This window comes from Tympanuchus pallidicinctus, unplaced genomic scaffold, assembly GCF_026119805.1.
Source record: "Tympanuchus pallidicinctus isolate F22 unplaced genomic scaffold, pur_lepc_1.0 scaffold3, whole genome shotgun sequence".
Classification (NCBI taxonomy): Eukaryota; Metazoa; Chordata; class Aves; order Galliformes; family Phasianidae; genus Tympanuchus; species Tympanuchus pallidicinctus.
The window spans coordinates 99645402-99664679 of NW_026294747.1; the positions used below are offsets into that span (position 1 = coordinate 99645402).

The window sequence follows — 19278 nt, forward strand, 5'->3', positions numbered from 1 at the left end:
GGTGGGGAGAAGTATGGGAGAAACGGGTTTCCTAACAATTTTACTGCAGCTGAAGAAGCTTAAAGAGGCATTCAGATTTATTCTTTGTAGCAGGATGAGTAGGAAAAATCAGCACCTAGTTACTGTTATTCTATTTCTGCAGCTGAATAGCTTTGCCAGAAGTAAGACTGTTAGAGCATGCTGTCAGCAAAACGATTTGCATTTGATAGCACTTCCCTCAGTCCTCCAGATCACACTGTCCTTGTAACACTGGTCATTTGTTGTAGGCTTTGCATTTGATGTTCTGGCTTCCACTAGTTGCTCTGCAGAAAAGGACTATGCAACATCTGAAAACTGCTGTTCTTTTGAAAGAGACAGAAAACATGCATCCAGGTCTCAAATTCCTGATGTGGATCCTTCTTTAAATGTGCAGAAACAGATATTGCTTAAACTATGGATAATCTCCTGCATAAGTTGTCTTTCTATTTCATAAAGCTTCCTATCCATGTAATTTGGAAACTTGTATTGAGAGTGAAAGTCAAGAGGATTCAAGAAAAGGTAAATGTATTTATTTATTTTAAATTGTAACCCTGTGGGTGACTTAACACCTATATCTTAAAATAAATGTCAGTATCTTGAAGTAATGGCTATGTTTAAGTTTTTATAATGGCTGTTAGTGGAAAATTGGCTCTGAGAGCAAACAATTATTGATTCTTAGAATACTATTTGACACAAAACAGTCAGGGTATGGAACCATAAAGCTTGAAGTGGTTATTACCTGTCCTACTGAGGATCAGAAAAATCCATATTTCACTGTTGTCGTGAGCCATTTTCAGGCGATGCCAGTTCTTTTTGAGTGATCTGTCTGCACCCTTGTTGGACTTGCTTTTACTTGTAGTAGTATTGAATCTGCTTGTTACAGTAAGGGAGATGCATTTGAGAAAATGAATCCCTAAATATGCCTATGAACTACAGCAGACTTCCTTTCTTATAGCTTTTCTCTTAGCCATAAGCATTGTGTTATTCTGTTCTCTCAGTGCTGTGAGAACTTTGTTTCAGGCAACACTGATTTGACTGAGATGGGGTGCAGGGACTGGTCAGCATTTGGGCTCTCTGTTATATACATCTGTGTTAAATGAAAGATTGAATTCTTGGCAGTTGTACTTTATTTTGGTTTCTTAAATCATTTAGAAAAAGATCTAAAGATTTAGATGAGATTTCTTGACTCAAAGGTAAAATGATTATCATGAAGAGAACTGAACTATACGAAGCTGCTGCAGTTACACAGTGAAGTAGAGAGGATTTTTGCATGTGGGAGAAAGAACAAAGCCAGAACAGGGCTATCTCTGATGTGTGCTCAGCATTAAGCTACCTGATTAACGTTCGTAAGAAACCTGTAATGAGAAATAACCTATTTCTGCGTTCCCTTGAAATGGTTGAATTTATTTTTGCACTAAATCATATTGAACAGCGTGTTTCCCTGAATGAAAGGTCAGCAGACAAAAAAGGCACATTCCTTTAACATGATATCTTGAAATCTTTTTTTCTTTGTTTTGTTACATCAGTGCACATTTTCTTCTTCACTCCTAATGTTTTTACAATGGCTAACAGCTCAAAAATGTGTTCTCCTTGGGTTCGGCCCATGTTGGCAGGGGTGATGCTCACCAAATACTAACATTTGCTTCTTTGACTCTACAAACATTTATGGGGTGGGAAGCACAGCTGGGCTCAGCAGGTTGCCCTGTGTGGTGTTCAGAATGAGCTTTTATTACTGAGGATCCAATTCTTTTATCTTGCAGGGTAAGTCCTTTAGATTGTTTGCTCAATACTTGCCCAGTGCCTTGTAATAAATATTATCAGTGGATGACTAACTGCTTTCTATTTGAAGTTTTGTTGCTGTTATCCTTGATATTCACCCATTATTGATCATGATAGGTGCAAAGGTAAAGCTCGAGAGCTAATGTGTCCATGTTAACTGTGCTGTTTTTGTGCACTGTTCTGATAGTCCTGTGTGATGCTCATTGCGTTGCTTAGACAGTCATAGAGTTAAATTCACAGTGGAGGATGTGTGTGGGATTAGTTGGCTAATAGCTTTGAGTTCTTCAAATGTTCAACTGATCTCTGGAGGATGCATAGGTCAGTTACAACTTGATCATCCACTGGTGGGGTCAAATGGTTTATAGAGCTGCCAGTAACGTGACACTAAATGTAGTAGGTCCATTTAGGATGGAGTGTCTTCAAGTGCTTCTGGTACAGCAGCTCCAAGCTGCTAGAGGAAGTCCATTTAATGAAATGAAGCATTCATGTAGTTATTAGACTGTTCACCCCAAAGCACAAAGCTTTATCAATATAAAATGGACTGAGTGTGATACTTCTATTCATTTGTCTTACACTGCCTGATATTACATAGTGACTGTGATGAGGCTTGTTGAATGACTGCTGTTTCCTGTGATTTCCAGGAAAGATATGCTTCCTGGGAGTCTTATCACACACTTTAAAATGAAATATAACACTAAAACACATGCAGCAGCTTCAGTCCCAGGCCAGCTATGCATGCTTGCTTTCAGTTGCATTTTAATCCAGAAACTCAACAGAAATACAAGTTCTGTTGACTGGATTCTTCTAAACTTTATGGAAACTGATTCTTCATCAGTAAGATTATTGTCCAACAGGTATTTTAAAAAAACCTAAAGCTTTGAAACATGCATGTTGTTCAGAACTGATAGATTCTGGAAGAGATTTTATAAAGTTCAAGAGAGAAACAGGTTATAGGAAGGGCATGTACATAGGTAAGAACATCCAGATTTATACTAAGAAGGATAAACTGGCTTGCTCCAGGGTATACACTAATCTGTAGGGAGACAACTTCCATACTGGCAGTGTATTAAATCTTTGTCTTCTGAGATCACTTTCTTCCATCATTCATCACTGACCATATCAGGCCCAGGAGCATGGACTTCATGGAGTGTTGGTATGATGCAATAATGTGCTTCATTTATGATCTTTAACATTTTCTATTCTATTTTAACTCAGTCTTGAATGTTGTAGAGCATAAAGACCTGAATTCTTCGTGACAGGTTTTATAGAAATGGTATGGAGATGTATTTTATGGTTACTTAGTTGTTTCTTTTGGAGCAGATGACATCTTAAAAGCTTAGTTGAATTTAGGAGGCAATTCTACTTAAATGAGACTTTTATCTTTACCTGTGCAGCTATTTCTTATGGGAATATATGTATTTTTAGAGGATTCTTATCTAATTCTGAACACTGACATTTTCTATTTAAAAAGCTATGGTTAAATCTTTAGAAGATATGAGATATTTAATATTCAGCCTGAGTAAGAAAATAATGTACTAGCACGTGAAACTGCCACTGACGGTTGAAATAGACTTGTTTTTTCCTGAAAAATAAGCTTTAAATACAGGTGATAATGAAGGAACTTTGAAGATATAGAAAGGGAGACACAGAGAGAAGGCTGAATTACACTGTATATTTTGATACGGTTACTTCTTTCAGGGGGTGGAAAAAAAGAATTGCAAAACCCTGTGAATTTTAGCCTTGTAAGTGACTGCAGGCAATCCCTAAACTGCAACTGAATAGCCTGGAAATGAATTTTCCTTAGTGACTGCGTAATGGATTTGTGGTTTTAATGACACAGCAGACTAATCCCAGTCAACCCCATTCCTGGCAGTTGTTCACTCCCACTGATAAAGCAGTAGAATAGCTACAAATGTGCCCATTATTTTCTTGTCAAACAAAAGACGAGGCGTTCAGGAGGTCTTGCTGCTTACATCAAATACAGTAGGAAGTGTATATGTGGCTTGTTTAATTGTGCATTTGCTGGGAGGCTTACATGCTTCCTTGAAGAAATCATTTTTCAATTCATTTGGCAAAGCAAAAAATAAACTTTGCCTTTGATACTAGTTTGAATATACATGAATTAGCATCTGAGGAAATGACTTTTCATGAGTATTCTAAGGTTACCTCTTTCCAAACTGTGTCAGTAAACTCATACTTCCTGTTGAAAGTGCCAGTTGGACCCAGACCAAGCATTTTTGTGACAGAAACCACAGGACCTTTTTCCTCTTTGTAATCAGCTTCCAAAGGGCCTCTGACTAACAAATAAATAAAAGAACCACCATTTTGTTTTGAGAAACCACCAACTTTCTTGCTGAAACTTAGCAGCAGATAGACATTTCTTACAGCCTCACCAACCAGCTTTTCTTTGGAATTACTTTTGAGCTACACACCAGACACAAACTGAATGCTAAAATAATTTCTCTAGCTAATAGCTCATGCACCAGGGGGATATAATCAGTGAGCTGCTTCTTTTTTACATGAGCTTTAACAGATGGGATTGGACCTTGGGGGAAAACACAGAATGAGTTCTGAGAGTCCAGAACTGAAGTAGCATAGGATAATTTGTACATTGTGCTTGGCACTGAGAGTATGTATGTCTTCGGCAATTAACCACAGCAGTTGCTTTGGCAGAACCTTTTCTGCCTCTCTCTTCCAGTAACCGTGGAACACATGGACAGAAGATTCTCAAAGATGTGAAATGCTACAACTCCATGAAAATGAGATTAATATGATAGGATATGTCCTACTGAAATAGCCACTAATAGCATTTCATCGAAAAGACCAGACAGTGAAAAATGATCATGAGTACTTTTCATACACAGGAAAAGCTCCATTAAGTGATGGCAACTTATCCGATATTAAAAAACAAATAACAGCAAAATAAAAAAAAATTACACCACCCCACAGCAATCTACATGTGAGTCATGGGTGTCTCAGACATAGTGCAGCATAGTGACTGAAGAAGTCAGTCAGCAAGTGGCCACTAGACTGCTGGAGACAAGCCATTCCTTAGCTCTTACTGGAGGGCCAATCCCTTCTATAAAAACATACTTGTCCTTCTCAAATTCACTGCTTTTGGTTCCATCACTGCTTTCTAAATTAATTCTACCAGAATTGGATAATACCACCTATGCTGATTTGCATCATTCTTCCCTTACAATCCCCTTTTCTGACCATTTCTGCAGGTTTGTAAGTTGCCTCAAGGTCTAAGCATTAATGAAGTTACAGTTTCTCATGTGAGGACCTTCTTGTAACAGAGTTTGTCAGATGTTTGCTTGTCAACTTTGCTGTTCTTTCACTTACCTTTGTTTTCTTCAAAAAGGATGGCTCTTTCCAGTCATAGGTCACGCTTCAAGTAATTAAAGACAGTGCTCATAGAGGGCCATTAGTCAAGTAGAAAAAAGCATGAAGTCTATGTGCAAATAGGGATTGAAGTGTACATTTCCAGCAGTTAACTTTTGGAGTAATTTACCTGCTGCCAGATCTTACCATGAAAGTGTGGTTGCAAGTCCTTATTAAGGAGATTTTTGTATAGGTTAAATAGAGATTATACTCTGCGTGCACAGTTTATGGGTAGAAATTATGTGTACAGTCAGCCTGGATAACAAATTATTCCTTACAGCTTTAAAGTCTACAGTAATTAAATCAAAATGGGCCTGTTGAACTTAGTCTCTAAAGGTAGTTACTATATGCCAAGCAACACTAGTGTAACTGAATCTGGCATACATATTTGACACAGCTATGGAAACTATAGAACTACAGGCATTTTAAAGGACAAGCTTAATGCTCTGAAGTGACAAGCCAAGACTTTTGCAAGGATCAGCTTTCCAAATGGGAAGTGTTTCAGACGTGTAGTCAGCCTGGGGATGGGATATTGCAGATGCAGCTCAAAGGTCTGAATAGGACACATTACCCAGTATATAGATCTTCTAGCAACTTGTGCTGATAGAGCTGTCACTTGATCTCTGCTCTGAGATTAACTACATCCCATCACACAAGTTAACCTCTAGCTGGAAGTGATGTGGCTTAAAGTTCGATTTCACTTATGCTTCTAATGTGTATAGGAGATGTATTCTCAACAATGTTCTAATAGTGACAATGCTTGTATTTTAGTAGCGCTGGCTGTGGTAGGCAGATTTTTTCTCTAAAAGAAATAAAAATTGTCTGTGGGTCAGCTGTAGTCTGGTTTTCTTTCCTATTTAATGATTTTTATGATAAATTTAGTGTAGCTGCTTCAGGTTTCCAGTAGAAGCTCTCTCTGACATAAGCAGGTGTTACAAATGACACCAAAGAAATCTATATAGCTATTAAGGAAAGCTGTGCTATTATAGCTTTAGACACATCAAGTTAAATGTAATGAATAGTGGTATATGTATTGGTATGTAAAAGCTATGTGTATGTTGAATTTTAGATGATCAAAGTGCTGCTGTCTTTGGATGACTAAGGTGCTGGTGATAAGTAGCTAAACAGCGGGTTGACTTGTTTCCCCAGTGAAACATTTTCTCTAGCTTCTGTTCTTTATTGTTCTGAAGCACAAAACATGTGAACTGACTGCTGTGCATCCCTAGGGTTGTATGTCCAGATCTGAAATGTTTTGTGATTCTCTGGGGTTAATGGGTGTTGCTTGATGTGACCAGCATGAAATAGAGCAAATGTGGATTTCTGTGTGCTGCACTTGCTTCTGCAGTCAGAGGGAAATTTCCAGCAGGACTGAAGGCTTTCAGGGATGTGCAAATTCTTATTTTTTCCCTGAAGTAGATCTTATTCTTGAATTACACTTACTGAAATTGAAGTCTGAATGTTTTTTCTCTTCAGGTAAAAATCTGCTGCATTACCATCTCTTGAGTATGAAAAGCTGAAACATGACTACTCAATTTTTCAAGCACATTGTGTGTCTTTGTGTGGATACGCACAAATTTCTTATGGTGTTGCCATAAGGAAACAGCAACTAATACAAACCACTTGAAGGGAACAGTAAGCTGAATAAGCTTGTAACAACCTTATTCCTAAGATGTCTGCCTTTCTGAGAAAAGCAAAGAGAATTTGCTCCTTACCATCTCGAAGACTATCTGGCTCTTTATGGACTGCAGCAGCTTTTTAACTAATAGTTTACCCCCATTCCAATTTTTACCTTAAGAAGTAGGGAAAGCATATGAACCTAAATGTTCAGTGCTTGTAGGTATTTTGATTTTATTTAATTTTTTAAGCCAAACTTTATGGCTATCTGAGATGGACTGCTGAAGATTTCTTGTATCGCTGATACTTAAAATGGAATGATAGTAAACATTCTGAAATACTATTTCTTATCTAGGCACTTATTTAGTGATATTGATGGATACCATTTAAACCATGTTGTCAGGTTCTTCAGTTTAGGTCAGGGGGCTGGTGATTCATGGTCCTTGAAGTCCCTTCCAACCTGGGCCATTCTGTGATTTAGGTCAGCATCGGGACTGAATGGCTCTTAAATACAACTACTGATTTGGGTTCAAGAGGCCATGCAGCAGGTTGGCTGCCACTCCTGAAATCCAGTGCAATGAAAAACCCTACCAGGATAAGCTGTGCAGTACTAAGTCCAATGAGTAAACAGGTACTAAGCTGGACTCTCACAGCATTATTTGAGTAACTGGTGGAGCAGTGCGTGTAAACAAAAGTATGACAAGGCTGGAAGGAAAAGGAATTCAAAACTAAAATACTGCATTGCTAAAATATGCATTGCTAGTGTTATATTTATGTAAGAAATAAATAATTTGTTTTTAATTAAAAAATTCCCTTGGTCTCATCCCACTGCTTCCTCCGTTTTCATACTGTGAGCGAGTCTGACAAATAAAGATAAATCAGATTTTAATTTAAGGGGCCTTGTTAGCACTTCTACTGCCATGCAGACAAGAAAACCATCAAAATGTAGGTAGCATTTGAAGTCCTGAAACAGTTAATCAAAACAAATGCTTGTAGTTCCTGTTTTAAGTGAATTTCTTCAGCTGTGTCCTACCAGACTAGCTTACCCCAATTGCTTTTTTCTCCTTAGAATTATATGAGGGGTGCTCCTAAAGTAATGCCTCCTATTTTATTATGTTTGCTCATTACATCAGAGGCAGATGTTGGTGATACAGCAGAAGTTGAACCTTCCCATCAGTATTCCATTACACGTTGTTGCTGTGTGACAGATGGCAGCAGAGGGACAGTCTGACAGTGTGGTGTCTGTCATGGAAGTGCAAATGAAGCAAAAGGGTGGAATGGAACTCCTCCATACATATAAAAAGTCACCCACTGATAATCACTGAAGCTTGCTGAATGTTTATAGAGACCAACCAGTGGATGTGAGCACAGTGATGTGGTGGGTGGTGTGTTTCAGCAGTGGTGACTCTTGGGTCACTTCAGTTGGTGCAGATTTTTACAAGCATGGCATGCAGACTTTTGTTCATCCCTGGCATAAATGCACAGCTAATGGTGGTGACAATATTAGAGTTTTGTAGCTGAGGATTTGCTCTACCAAGCAGTATTATTCTGCTCTTTGCATCCATTGTAGTTTCTGTGGGAACAAACAGGAGGCATTATTTTCAGAGTGACCTATATATGATATTTCCTACATGTGGCTTTAATGAGCAACTGTGGCCTTTACAGGAGTTAGCCTATGGCTTAGAATGAGGCAGTTACATCTCAGGCCCTGCATCTATTTTTACTATATGCTTCATCTCCAGGAAATGCCTTCCTGTTGAATTTTTAGAGTGTAAAAAGCTCGGCATGTGCCCAATTTAAGTGCACAGATCAATTATAAAATGTGTGCAGCCTGTCCTGTAGAGCACCATCAGATGTACTGAGCATCTGCTACAAAGATGTATGGCACGTAGTAGCACAAGTATATGTTAACTTCCCTCCAGGAAATCAGACAGAATTATAGCAGTCCTTTTTTTTTTTAATAAAAATTTAAACAAATAAGCACACAGAACGCTCAAGAGACATATTGAAAAATAATAATAAAAAAAAAGCTTGGTGAAAATGCTTTTGAATAATAGAAATTTCAGTGCTGTCAATCACAACAATTACAGAAATGACAGCCTTTCAAATTCTGGTTTCAGAGGAATTTAATTTTTCTGTTCTTTAGGTTTTAAGGTTGATGCTTTCAAGCTTTTCTATGCAGCTACAAGGACACCTTTCAGCTCACGAGAACAGTTCCAGAAACCAGCACATAATATTAAAGAGTATAATATTAAAGACCAAGAATTGAAAATGTTATTAATACAGCAGTATTACAGGAATTGGCCTTCTGGTTGTACCCTCTCTCTGATATTAATGCTGCACCACACTTTTTTCTTTTCTATCACTGCTTTGCATCCACAGGAAGCTTGTTATAGTTCACTACGGGCTGATCTGAGTCCTCAGGACAAAGGGAGGGACCTCACTCAGTGCTATCAGTCGATTTTTGTAGTAACGAGTGGTATTTGCGAGGAGGGCAACATCCGAAAACACTTGCAGCAGTTCTATATATAGAATTCAGAGGTGCTGGCATTGGTGCTAGAAACATTTGAACCTGACCAAATTTCACATAGTTACTATTTCATGAAGTAACTTGGAACAATTACAGTGTGCCAAGGAGACACTGTTTGTGGAGGGCTAATTTTGCAGGCAAGGGCAGGGTGTCATGCCACATCTAACTGGAAAGGTTGAATGGAATTACTGCCACAAATGACTAGCTGGCTCAGAACCATGTAGACTTGATAAAAACAAGTTCTGCGCTTTGAAAAGCTTGTACATCTGCAGTAGACCTGGAGTTCATTAGCAAATATATGCTAAAAAGTTCTGCTTGGGATCAGAAGCCATTGAGTAAATGACTGAGAAATACATGAAGTCTTTTCTTCAAAATGTGTTCTCTTCTGTAATAAAGCAGCCTGGGATTTAGGGGGAAATATATACATATGTTTATAGTGTTTTTGCTTTTGTCACTAACACTGCGTATTTTGCACAAGAAAATGTGATTTCAAAGGTTTTGACCAGTCTAAAAAGGAACTTTATTTTTCTGACTGATTTTCAGTTTCTTTGGTTACAGTTCTTCACTCATTGAGCTGCAGCCCTGAAGCAATATTCTGATGAGACTCTGTAGGATGTAATAGCTTACTTGCCACAAAGCTTAGTTTCTTCAAACCTAGTTGTCTCTTCATGTGCTTGTGAGACTGTGGCTTTGTATATTACAAATTCTATCAACAGGAAAAGCAGAAACACCAAGGTTAGCTTACTTACAATCCTTTGTAATCTGTCCCAGAAAGTGAAAAAACTAGGAGCATCAGGGAGTGCACATATTGAAGATGTAATGCTGTGAACAGACAAAGATAACCTGTGAAAAACAGAAAACAATTTGGAGTGAAAATGATGTGAACTATCAAAGACAAATGATCAAAATAACCCTTAAAATAACCTTCTGGAATCTTTACCTCTTGAAGAAAATTCTCTGGGAGCTCTGTTCTGCATTTTAAAGAGCAGCAAAATCTTGATGCCTGCTGCATACTTCACATCAATTTCTAATTAGCATGTTACTCCTACTATTTCAGGATGTGAGGGGGTATTTTTCTCCCTTAATGGATGATTTTTCACAGGTCAGACAGTAATGAATCAGAAATGATTATAATGTGATTATTTATTTCAATTTGGCACATAAGGTAAGGCATAGAAATATGAACAGATGTATACTTGATTAGACAGAAACTAAAGATAAGCTAATGGTATAAACTTACATTTGATTTGCCTAACCACAAATCGATATGACGAAATACCTTATCTGACATCATCTATTTTAATTATTTCTACCTGGTGTGTTATGATTAGTGCGATCTCATAATCATAATAAATTAATGCCAACTTATATCACCTTCTGACCTTAAGTGTGGCAGAAGATATATAAGATATACAATAGAAATGTCTGTTTAGACACAGACGCTGAGCAGTTTACAAACATCACATATCAACTTCAGGATTACAGTTTACTTTGGGCTGAAGAATTTAAAACAGTGAAACAAGCTTCATTATCTATCACTGCCTATTTCTAAGGCCCATAAATAGGGCTGCATTTGTAGAACTCCTCCATAGATCTGGATTACGTTGGAGGCCACTAAAGATGGAAAGGGAACTGCCAAATATTTTTACCAAAAGAGAAACTTCTTTTTTTTCCTCCCAAACAGGCAGCTGGCATGCTGAATTTGTACAAAATGTCCCCCCAGCCAGATGGTAGGGAGGAGGGCATATGGTACTGGTTTCAACTCTTTTAAAATTAAATCCCCCTCTGGTGCTTCTTGGCTTGTTGCAGATGCACAGAATGCAGCTGACGTCAGTTCACTGATTTACTGGAAAGGAGAGGGGCACCTCAGGGCCCTTTCAACCCCCTCCCATTGTAACAGGCTGGTGGAATATATGCTCCCACTTTAAGTGATATAGCTGTGGGGTTTATCCCTCCCAGGTCCCACTTCACCTGGGGCTATATCCAACTCTCAGTGATCTACTATTCAATGTCATTTCACTTATTGGTGGTAGTGTTGAAGATATTCCAGCACCGTATTTCCAAGCCCTTTTTTTGTGCTGCTCAGAAATGAGGGTTAATTTTTTTAGTTCCATCTTAGAACTCCTTGTGCTGAAGTTCAGTATCCATCAGCAGTGGGAGAGAAGTGCTTCTGAGCACTTACTCCCACCTTGGTCCATCCTGGCACAAACTTGTGTCCCTGGATAGAGTACCAGGTCCACACAATCTGGTTAAACTCCAGTGTTTCACTGAGTGTACTTTACTCAGTTTATAAGTAAAGCTGCAGCTGCATACCCTGTGCATACAGCTTTTTACTTGTCACCTCACAAAGCTAATTGCTCGAGTTGTTTGAGAACACATTTGAATACAGAATGAGTCTTAGGGGCTACCTTAAGGCTATGGGGTTATGCTAGAGCACATAGCTGCTCTAGAGGCATGCTACATTAGTCACTTTTATCAGTAACCACTACCAGATTAAAAATGTGGCCTCAGACCGTGGTTTTGCAAGATATAGGGGAGTGAAAAAAAGCTTCTGAGGACTAGACTTTCACTTGCATGCACATAGTACTTCTCAAAGCAAAAAGGAAAATAGAATGCTGTAAGCTGTCCTGTACAACAGAAACTTTTAATGAATTTCTCCCAGTCTGAAATGCTGTCTGATGCTCTCACTTAATAAAACTTTTGGCTCCAAGTCAGAATAAAATTACGCAGCCTGACACATTACTCTTAACAGTAATCAAGCCAATTATCTTGTTCTTGCCAGGAGCTGAAATCATCTGAGTAGGTAAACATCTGTTTACTAACTGCCAGCTCCTTGCTATTACCTTCACCCCATTTTACCTCACTGATAATCTTGAAAAAGAATTTACAAGTGCTGAAACACTCATAATATATGCAGCATTTCTGAACTTCTTGGCACATTAGCCTTGAATCAATTCAGGCTAAACCACCTTGCTACCACTGATTATTCAACTCTTTACTGTTGCATTGTTGAATTGCCTTTACTCTCCACCACAGGCACCTTACTTTAATGGCATTTTTCATGAGTAGATGGGTTGTTCTTCCTTCCCCTTTAACGGGTTGCAATAATCCACTGTATAGACATGTGAGTTTAACATTACCAGGGAGCAGTTGTTTCCATCCTCTGCTGTACATGGGCTGTAATGTGACTGTAGCTGCAGCTGATGTTGCAGAGCTGTGCTGTAAGTGTCCCATAGCAGGCACCCAACATGGCCTGCCTCAGCTAATATTTCCAATAGTAGTAACTTGCTTCATGGCATATTCCAATTACAGAGCACAATCTCTTTAGATGAATCTCTTGGCTGCCTTTTGCAGGCAAGAGAAAACTAGCTGTTCATGAAATGAGTGGGATCATCTTAAGAAATCTGAAGCCAAAATAGATAGGATAGAAGCACATGTCCTGAAAGCTCACACTTTGGCAGTGAAGCTGTTATTGGAGTAGTCAACTCTGGAAACAGAGTAAAACAGAAATGGCTGAAAAGCCTTAAATGAAGGGAGGGAAAACCTCTGTGAAAAATACACAATATTTTAACTATTTTGAAAGACTGTGGCTGAAGGAAGAGACTGGCAGGTGAGTACAGAGCATGTGGGATAAATTGAATGTATCAAGAAAAATACAGATGACAAAATACAGGCTTGAGAGACAGCAGTTAAGCCCTATAGTGAGAAAAGGAATCATTTAGTCTTTCTGAACAGGATAGATTAAACCCCATTTTCTTAGATTCTCTGACTTACAGTGTATGTTCACTACAATGTAAATGGGTTTAAGGTTGAAGCTCTACACGCTTTGCCTTCCTTCATCAGTTCTGGGAGTTCAGCAGTAATGCCTCCTTTGAGGTTGGCTTGCCTGTGAGCTGGATGGTTCTCTTTGAACCAGGTAATCAACAAAGCCAGCGTAGAAGAAGCACAGAGCTAAGAATCAGCAATAGGAGAATCCCAAAAGCCTGATTTAATGCCAAATTAAAATGCGGTGTGGCTGCACCCCCTCCCTGAATGTGGGACACCAGCAGGGACATGATTTAAGGATGGGAAGAGAGGATTAAATCTTATGATGCTTTAAAAGTCAGTGAAAACTAATTTAAGAATGCCATAAACCAAAGTTCTTTAATTATCATAATTGCATGGTGTCAAGATAAGGCTGAGTTAAGGTAATTTGAAAATATAACTACCTTTCTTACATCTCAACATGCTCAGATTTATAAAATGAAATGAGTATTTATTTCCTCTGAAAGAATGATACAGTTTATTTTTTTCATTGTTTTTACATTTGGTAAAGTTAATTTTTTTTGTTGTTGTTGAAAATATGTATACATACTTCTTCCATGGCCTTTTGTTCCACGTAACTAGCGACAGGAAGAGAGGGAATGGCCTCAAGTTGCACCAGAGGAAATTCAGGCTGGACTAATGTATTTCCTAATGGAAATACTTCTCTGAAAGTGTGGTCAGGTGCTGGAATGGGCTGTCCACGGAGGTGGTGGAGTCACTGACCGTGGAGGTGTTCAAGTCTTTAGATGTTATACTGAAGGACATAGGAAATACTGGTGATAGGGGATGGTTGGACTGGATCATCTTGGAGGTCTTTTCCAAACTTGGTGATTCTTTGATTCAATGATTCTATACGCAAACACATATGAAGCATTCAAACTTGAGCTGGAGTCAGCATGGATTTTCCCCCAGAGAATTCTATTCAGAGAAAAGATGATTACTTACAAGTAGCTATCAATTGGACAGTGCTCATGGAAAGGATGTGGGGGGAAATATGCAATGCAGGCTTTACAAGTGTCAAATGATTTTTAGGGTATGAAAATGGGAAGATGTGGTCTCACCCTCCCCCTGTCTGACTCTAGTCATACAGGTACTGTGCGGAAAACTGTAAAAACGCTGCTGAGTTTTTGACATATAGATGAAAGAAGACAAATAGTAAGATTAAATCAAAGGAAAGTCAATTTTACCAGAAAGTAATTTTTCTTCCAGAAAAGCTAATTTATGCTCTGTTGAGCAAAGGTTGAATTATGCCTAAAGCAAAGTAAGAATATAGGTGTTTTGACAGAAGGTTCACTTATTAATTAACTCAGAAAAATGCTTATCTCTTATGACATCTTATAAAGAAACTTTCCATAAGATTAACAAAATCTGTAGTAGACCTCATTAGCATTACTCAACTCTGACAGCACTTAAACAAACGTATCTTAAAAGGATCTTTCAAGAGGATCTGGAAGCTCACTTCAGAGCAGAAAAGTTACACCTTAAAAGAATTGCGTTTAGCAGATCTCCAAACTGTAAATATGCCATTACAGCTGTCCTTACTTTGAAATACATTTTACTACCTCTGATAGTGCTGTATGTAGCACAAGGGCATTGCCAAGATGAATTGACCGTGATTCTGAAGACTCAAACACTAAGTTAAGCTTGCATATGAACTTCTGCAGGTGAGGGCCTATCTGTTGAATGACATTAGACAGAACTCTCTTCCCATCCAGATGATGAATGATACTATCTGGAATGTCATTTATTAATTTTTCCAAGACTTTCAGAGGCTCTTATATGCTTTGGAATAAATAGAAAGGCAGTTGAAACTTTTTGGGTTACCTTTAGATTCAGTCAGCAGGGAAAAAAGGATGCTTTTTTTTTTTTTTTTTTGGCTAGCTACACTAAAAAAAACCCATATCTTATTTCATTCTATCAAATTTTCATCTCCAAAGGCCAACAGGAAGATAAAAAGTACCTATTTATGCTTCCCATGGCAGTGCCACCACCCTCTTGACTGTGCCAGCAAAACCACTTCTGATTCAGTTAGAGACGCCTCTGCTTACTGATTTGCTGGGCTATTTCCGACGGGAATCAGTCCTCACATAACCTCACTCTGATTAACACCTACGTTTGTCCTTCTGAGATTATCTGGTGCTTCCTTGCCGCTGACAGGCGCTTGCAGAAGCAAAGTTCTGACATTGGCATCAACAGCAGGTAAATGGTGAGATTTTGGGGGGAAAAAGATGAAGAGGGGTGTGTGTATGTGGCAGGATGACAGAACTCTTCTTTATGACACAGAATACTTAGGCGGAGCTGGGTGGCACGGAAACCCCACAGTGGCACAGCAAGGAGAGCACTTGGCTGCTTAAACTGGCACTGAACGCTCATGCAACTGATTTCATAAATGCAAACCTATTGTCAGCAGGTTCACTTGTTTGTTAGAAAGCATTTTCAGGTCTGCAGCCAAAGAGAGGCCAATGCTGACACAATCACCACTGGGGTGAGCAGTCTGTTTTTCCCCCAACCCATCAGTACTGTGTATCCTTTCAAGTACTACCTTTCTTTTAAAAGAGATTTCAACAGTGATGTTTAGAGGTTTTCTGGCCTTTAATATTTTAATATGTTCTTCTGTATTTTCATTTGAATTATTTATGTTTTGGGTTGGTAGAGACACATTTGCTCATTGGATAATTCACACTAGCATTTTATTGCAGGTTTGTTTTTTTTTTTACATGAGATTAAAAAAATCTAACACAAATTCTTGCAGTTTGAATACGGCCAACTAGCTGGTTACTGTAATCAAAGCCTTTATTATTATTATTATTATTTGCTTTTATCTCTACAATTGCATTGTAATAACAATGTTTTGGTTTGCTAAAGAATGACTTTGTCATCTCCTTGGAGGACGTTAAGGCTCTCCTAATACTCTTGTGTATCGAGCTCACCTTAAGGTCAGGTTTTCCTTTTTATTCAGCAGCAGATGGAGATAAAATACAAGTACTGTTTATTAAACAGCCACTTAGGAGCACAGTACAGCAGGAAAAGTAATACAGCTCCCAAGGATGGATACAGTCCTAGGATAAAGCAGAAGTGGCTGCACTTAGGAGCGCATGATTGGCAGATTTACACTAATATGAAAGAGATTAAGTCCCAGAGATGAAGTTTTTTGAGTTGTTACTATACCATAGTGCTTGCTTTTGACTTTTTTTCTCCTTTTTTTAAGTAAAAGAAGGATATTTCTTACTTGTCAGATTTTGTCCCAGGTATTTCCCAAGTACTTCTCAATAGCTTCAGTTCTGGATAAGCTCACTAACCAAGATCCAACATCTCCCTCCCAGTCTCCTCCCCAAAACTTCCAGCATAGTGCTAAGAAGTCCAAATTTGTTGTACATGCCAATGGTACTATTGTCACAGGTAGCTAACATGGTTCTTTGTTGGCATCACAAACAAGTCAGTGGAAGCAGTGCTTTTGGAGCCTTACCTACAGTGACAGTGCTACTTACTTGTAATAGAATATTTCATGGAGTAACTACAGGGATATTTGAGTGGCAAAAAAAATGGGACAAGTCTAAAATTAGGCATTAGGCAATCTCAGTTGACCTGCTTGTTGTCTCCTTGTTTTCCTAAAAGCAAGTATCTAGGGCCCACACTACAATCAGCAGCTCTGATTCTTATTTACCGATCACTGTATGTAGACAAATTATTTTAGCACCCAAAAATTGAGCTTTAAGATCTTGAAAAGAGAAAATAAGCTATTTAACTTGACCATGTTTGGCTGAGGGATTTGAGAAACATGCTGCTGCGGTTCAGAAGGCTTAATTAAAATGTTTGAAATTATAATGTTCTGTTAAATGCTCCTCATGAACTGACAGAGATGGATTTTGGTTTTTTCTGCTGCTTAAGAAAAACAAAGCAGAGGCGACAGGTCGTTAATCATCAGCTGTCAATGGGATTGTGCCTCTCCATCCATGTTGTTGCACTCCTTTAGAAGCAATGTAAAGCCTACAATTAGTGTGTCTGCATTCGATTTATGACCTTGAGAGTCTGAATGCATTTTGTTGTTACCAGCATTGTTACTAGCACTGTGCATCCTACCTTACATTCATTACCCTTAAATATAAATTGATCTGAGCAGGGATGATTTTACCCTTTCCAGTGCTTTGGTGCTGAGTGTTGAATTGCGGCTTCAAGTAACGTTCCTCTGCAGGTCTTGGTAAAGGGAATCGAATCAGAACCATGAAATGGTTCTGGTTGGAAGGGACCTCAAAGCCCACCCACCTGCAACCCCTGCAGTGGGCAGGACTGCCGCTCACTGACCAGCTGCCCAGGGCCTCATCCAGCCGTGCCTTGTGCGCCTCCAGGGATGGGGCACCACAGCTTCCCTGGGCAGCTGTGCCCGGGCCTCACTGCCCTCTGAGTTTCTTAGTGACATTTAACTTAATCAGCCAAGCTTTTCCGTAGTACTTGCTAACGAGGGCTGGTGCTTGTGCGATTGGCTGCAAAAAGCAAGCGCTGAGCTTCCACCAGCAGCCCGGCACGACCCTGGGCAGCAGGGGGGCCTCACACGGGGCCCCTTTTCTTCAGAGCAACGTTGGAAACATTTATTGCCGCGGCCACCCCGACGGGAGGCGGCGAAGCACCGACCGCATCCAGACCGGCCGCCTCCCGCCTCCGGGGCGCAGGCGCACGCAGAGGGGCCGGAGGCGACCGCCCGCCCTTCCGCCGCGCGCCCCGCCTCGTCCGCCGCCCGCGGAAGTGAGCGGGGATGCGGCCGCGCTGCCGCCCCGAGGCGCGGAGGTGAGAGGCGCGGCCGGGGGCTGCCGCCCGCTCCTCTCGGCTCCCCCTCACCGTCGGCCGTCGGGTGAGCGGGCGGGGCGGGCCGCGCGAGCCGCGTGGGGACGCTCCCTCCCCTCTGCTTACGTCTCTCTTCCCTCTCTCTCCCTCCCGACCGGCGCTGAGGGAGCTCGGGCCGGGCGCTGGGCTATTTTTAGCTCCCCGGGCTGCGGGAGGCGCTGGCGGCGGCGGGAGCGGCCGCGGTGCGGTGCGGTGCGGTGCGGCGGCTGCGCGCTGCGGTGCGCCTTGTGCTGCGCCTTGTGCTGCGCTTCGTGCTGCGCTGCGTGCCGCGGCGCTCCGCAGCCTCCGCGCTCCCCGGCGTGAGGGGGTCTGCGGCCTGCGGGGTCCGGCGGTATTTTTTTTTATTTTTATTTTTACGATTATTTTATTTGATTGCCCTTCTCCAGCGCTGGTTTCTCTTGCAGATGTTGCTGCAGGTGGGGGCAGAGGGAGCGGTGTGATTGCCGGGGATCTCGGGGCGGCTCTCTCTCCAGCTCTCAGCTCCCGCTCCGGCGCCGCTGTCGCTAAAAGACTTTTGTAACTCTCGACTCACGTACGATTTCGATGGAAAATGAAGGTAAAGCTCTCCCCGGAGCCGCCGGTCTCCTCGGAGCCGAGAGGATCTCTGTGCTGGGAGCCTGCCTCGTTTCACCTCCGTAGGGGCCTCTGAGCTCGGTGCTGTTTTGATGATGGGATGAAATTCGTCTTTCGTGGTTAAATCGAGGAGCGTTAATCGCACTTGGGTTGAAATATTTTTCTGCTTACTTAATCTTGCCCTCTTTGCAGTTCTTTTCTCATTGAAAGCATGACTGAAGCTTAACGTGCTGCCATTTGGACGAGCTGGTGTAAAGCTGCCATCTCTATGCGATGCGGGAAGTTGCTCCTTTGGACTGCTGTGATACGTGTCCTCATCTGGTTTAGGATTGGTGTAGTCTAGGGAATTATTTCATGTTGTCCATGCTAGGTTTCTGTGTGTGCTCTGGGAGCTTTGAAAGCCAGTTTGCATTGCTGATGCTGACTGTGAGCTTCGCTGCTTTCCTTCTGAGTTGACTGGGGATGTTGTAAATCTCTTGAAATTACAGTTTTCTTTATTATGGATGTAAGCTGGAGGTGCTCGAGGTCGGGTTGCATGGATCCCTGGGCAGCCTGGTCCAGTGGTGGCAGACCTGCCTGAGGTTGGGTTGGAGCTCAGTGATCTGTAAGGTCCCAAGACATGCCATGATTCTATGAAATAGCAATCCCCTTATCAGAGATAACAGAACGGCCTGGGTTGGAAGGAACCTCAAGGATCATGAATCTCCAACTGCCCCTGCCACAGGCAGGGCCACTGA

At 40.7% G+C, this 19278-nt stretch overlaps 1 protein-coding gene across 4 annotated transcripts in view; it reads left to right on the forward strand.

Moving 5' to 3' along the window:
- The first annotated feature begins 273 nt into the window (after nucleotides 1–273).
- The window catches only part of ATP2C1 (ATPase secretory pathway Ca2+ transporting 1), a 62362-nt gene continuing 43357 nt past the window's right edge, over nucleotides 274–19278 (forward strand). Inside the window, exons 1-2 of one of the 4 annotated variants that reach the window (XM_052696303.1) lie at nucleotides 17819–17911; nucleotides 18373–18524. In XM_052696303.1, the coding sequence (XP_052552263.1) occupies nucleotides 18519–18524 (6 nt within the window). In that variant the 5' untranslated portion in view covers nucleotides 17819–17911; nucleotides 18373–18518. Of the gene's footprint in view, nucleotides 538–17818; nucleotides 17976–18372; nucleotides 18525–19278 lie in introns of those variants that run through there. The other 3 variants (XM_052696304.1, XM_052696301.1, XM_052696305.1) reach the window with 3 other exon arrangements.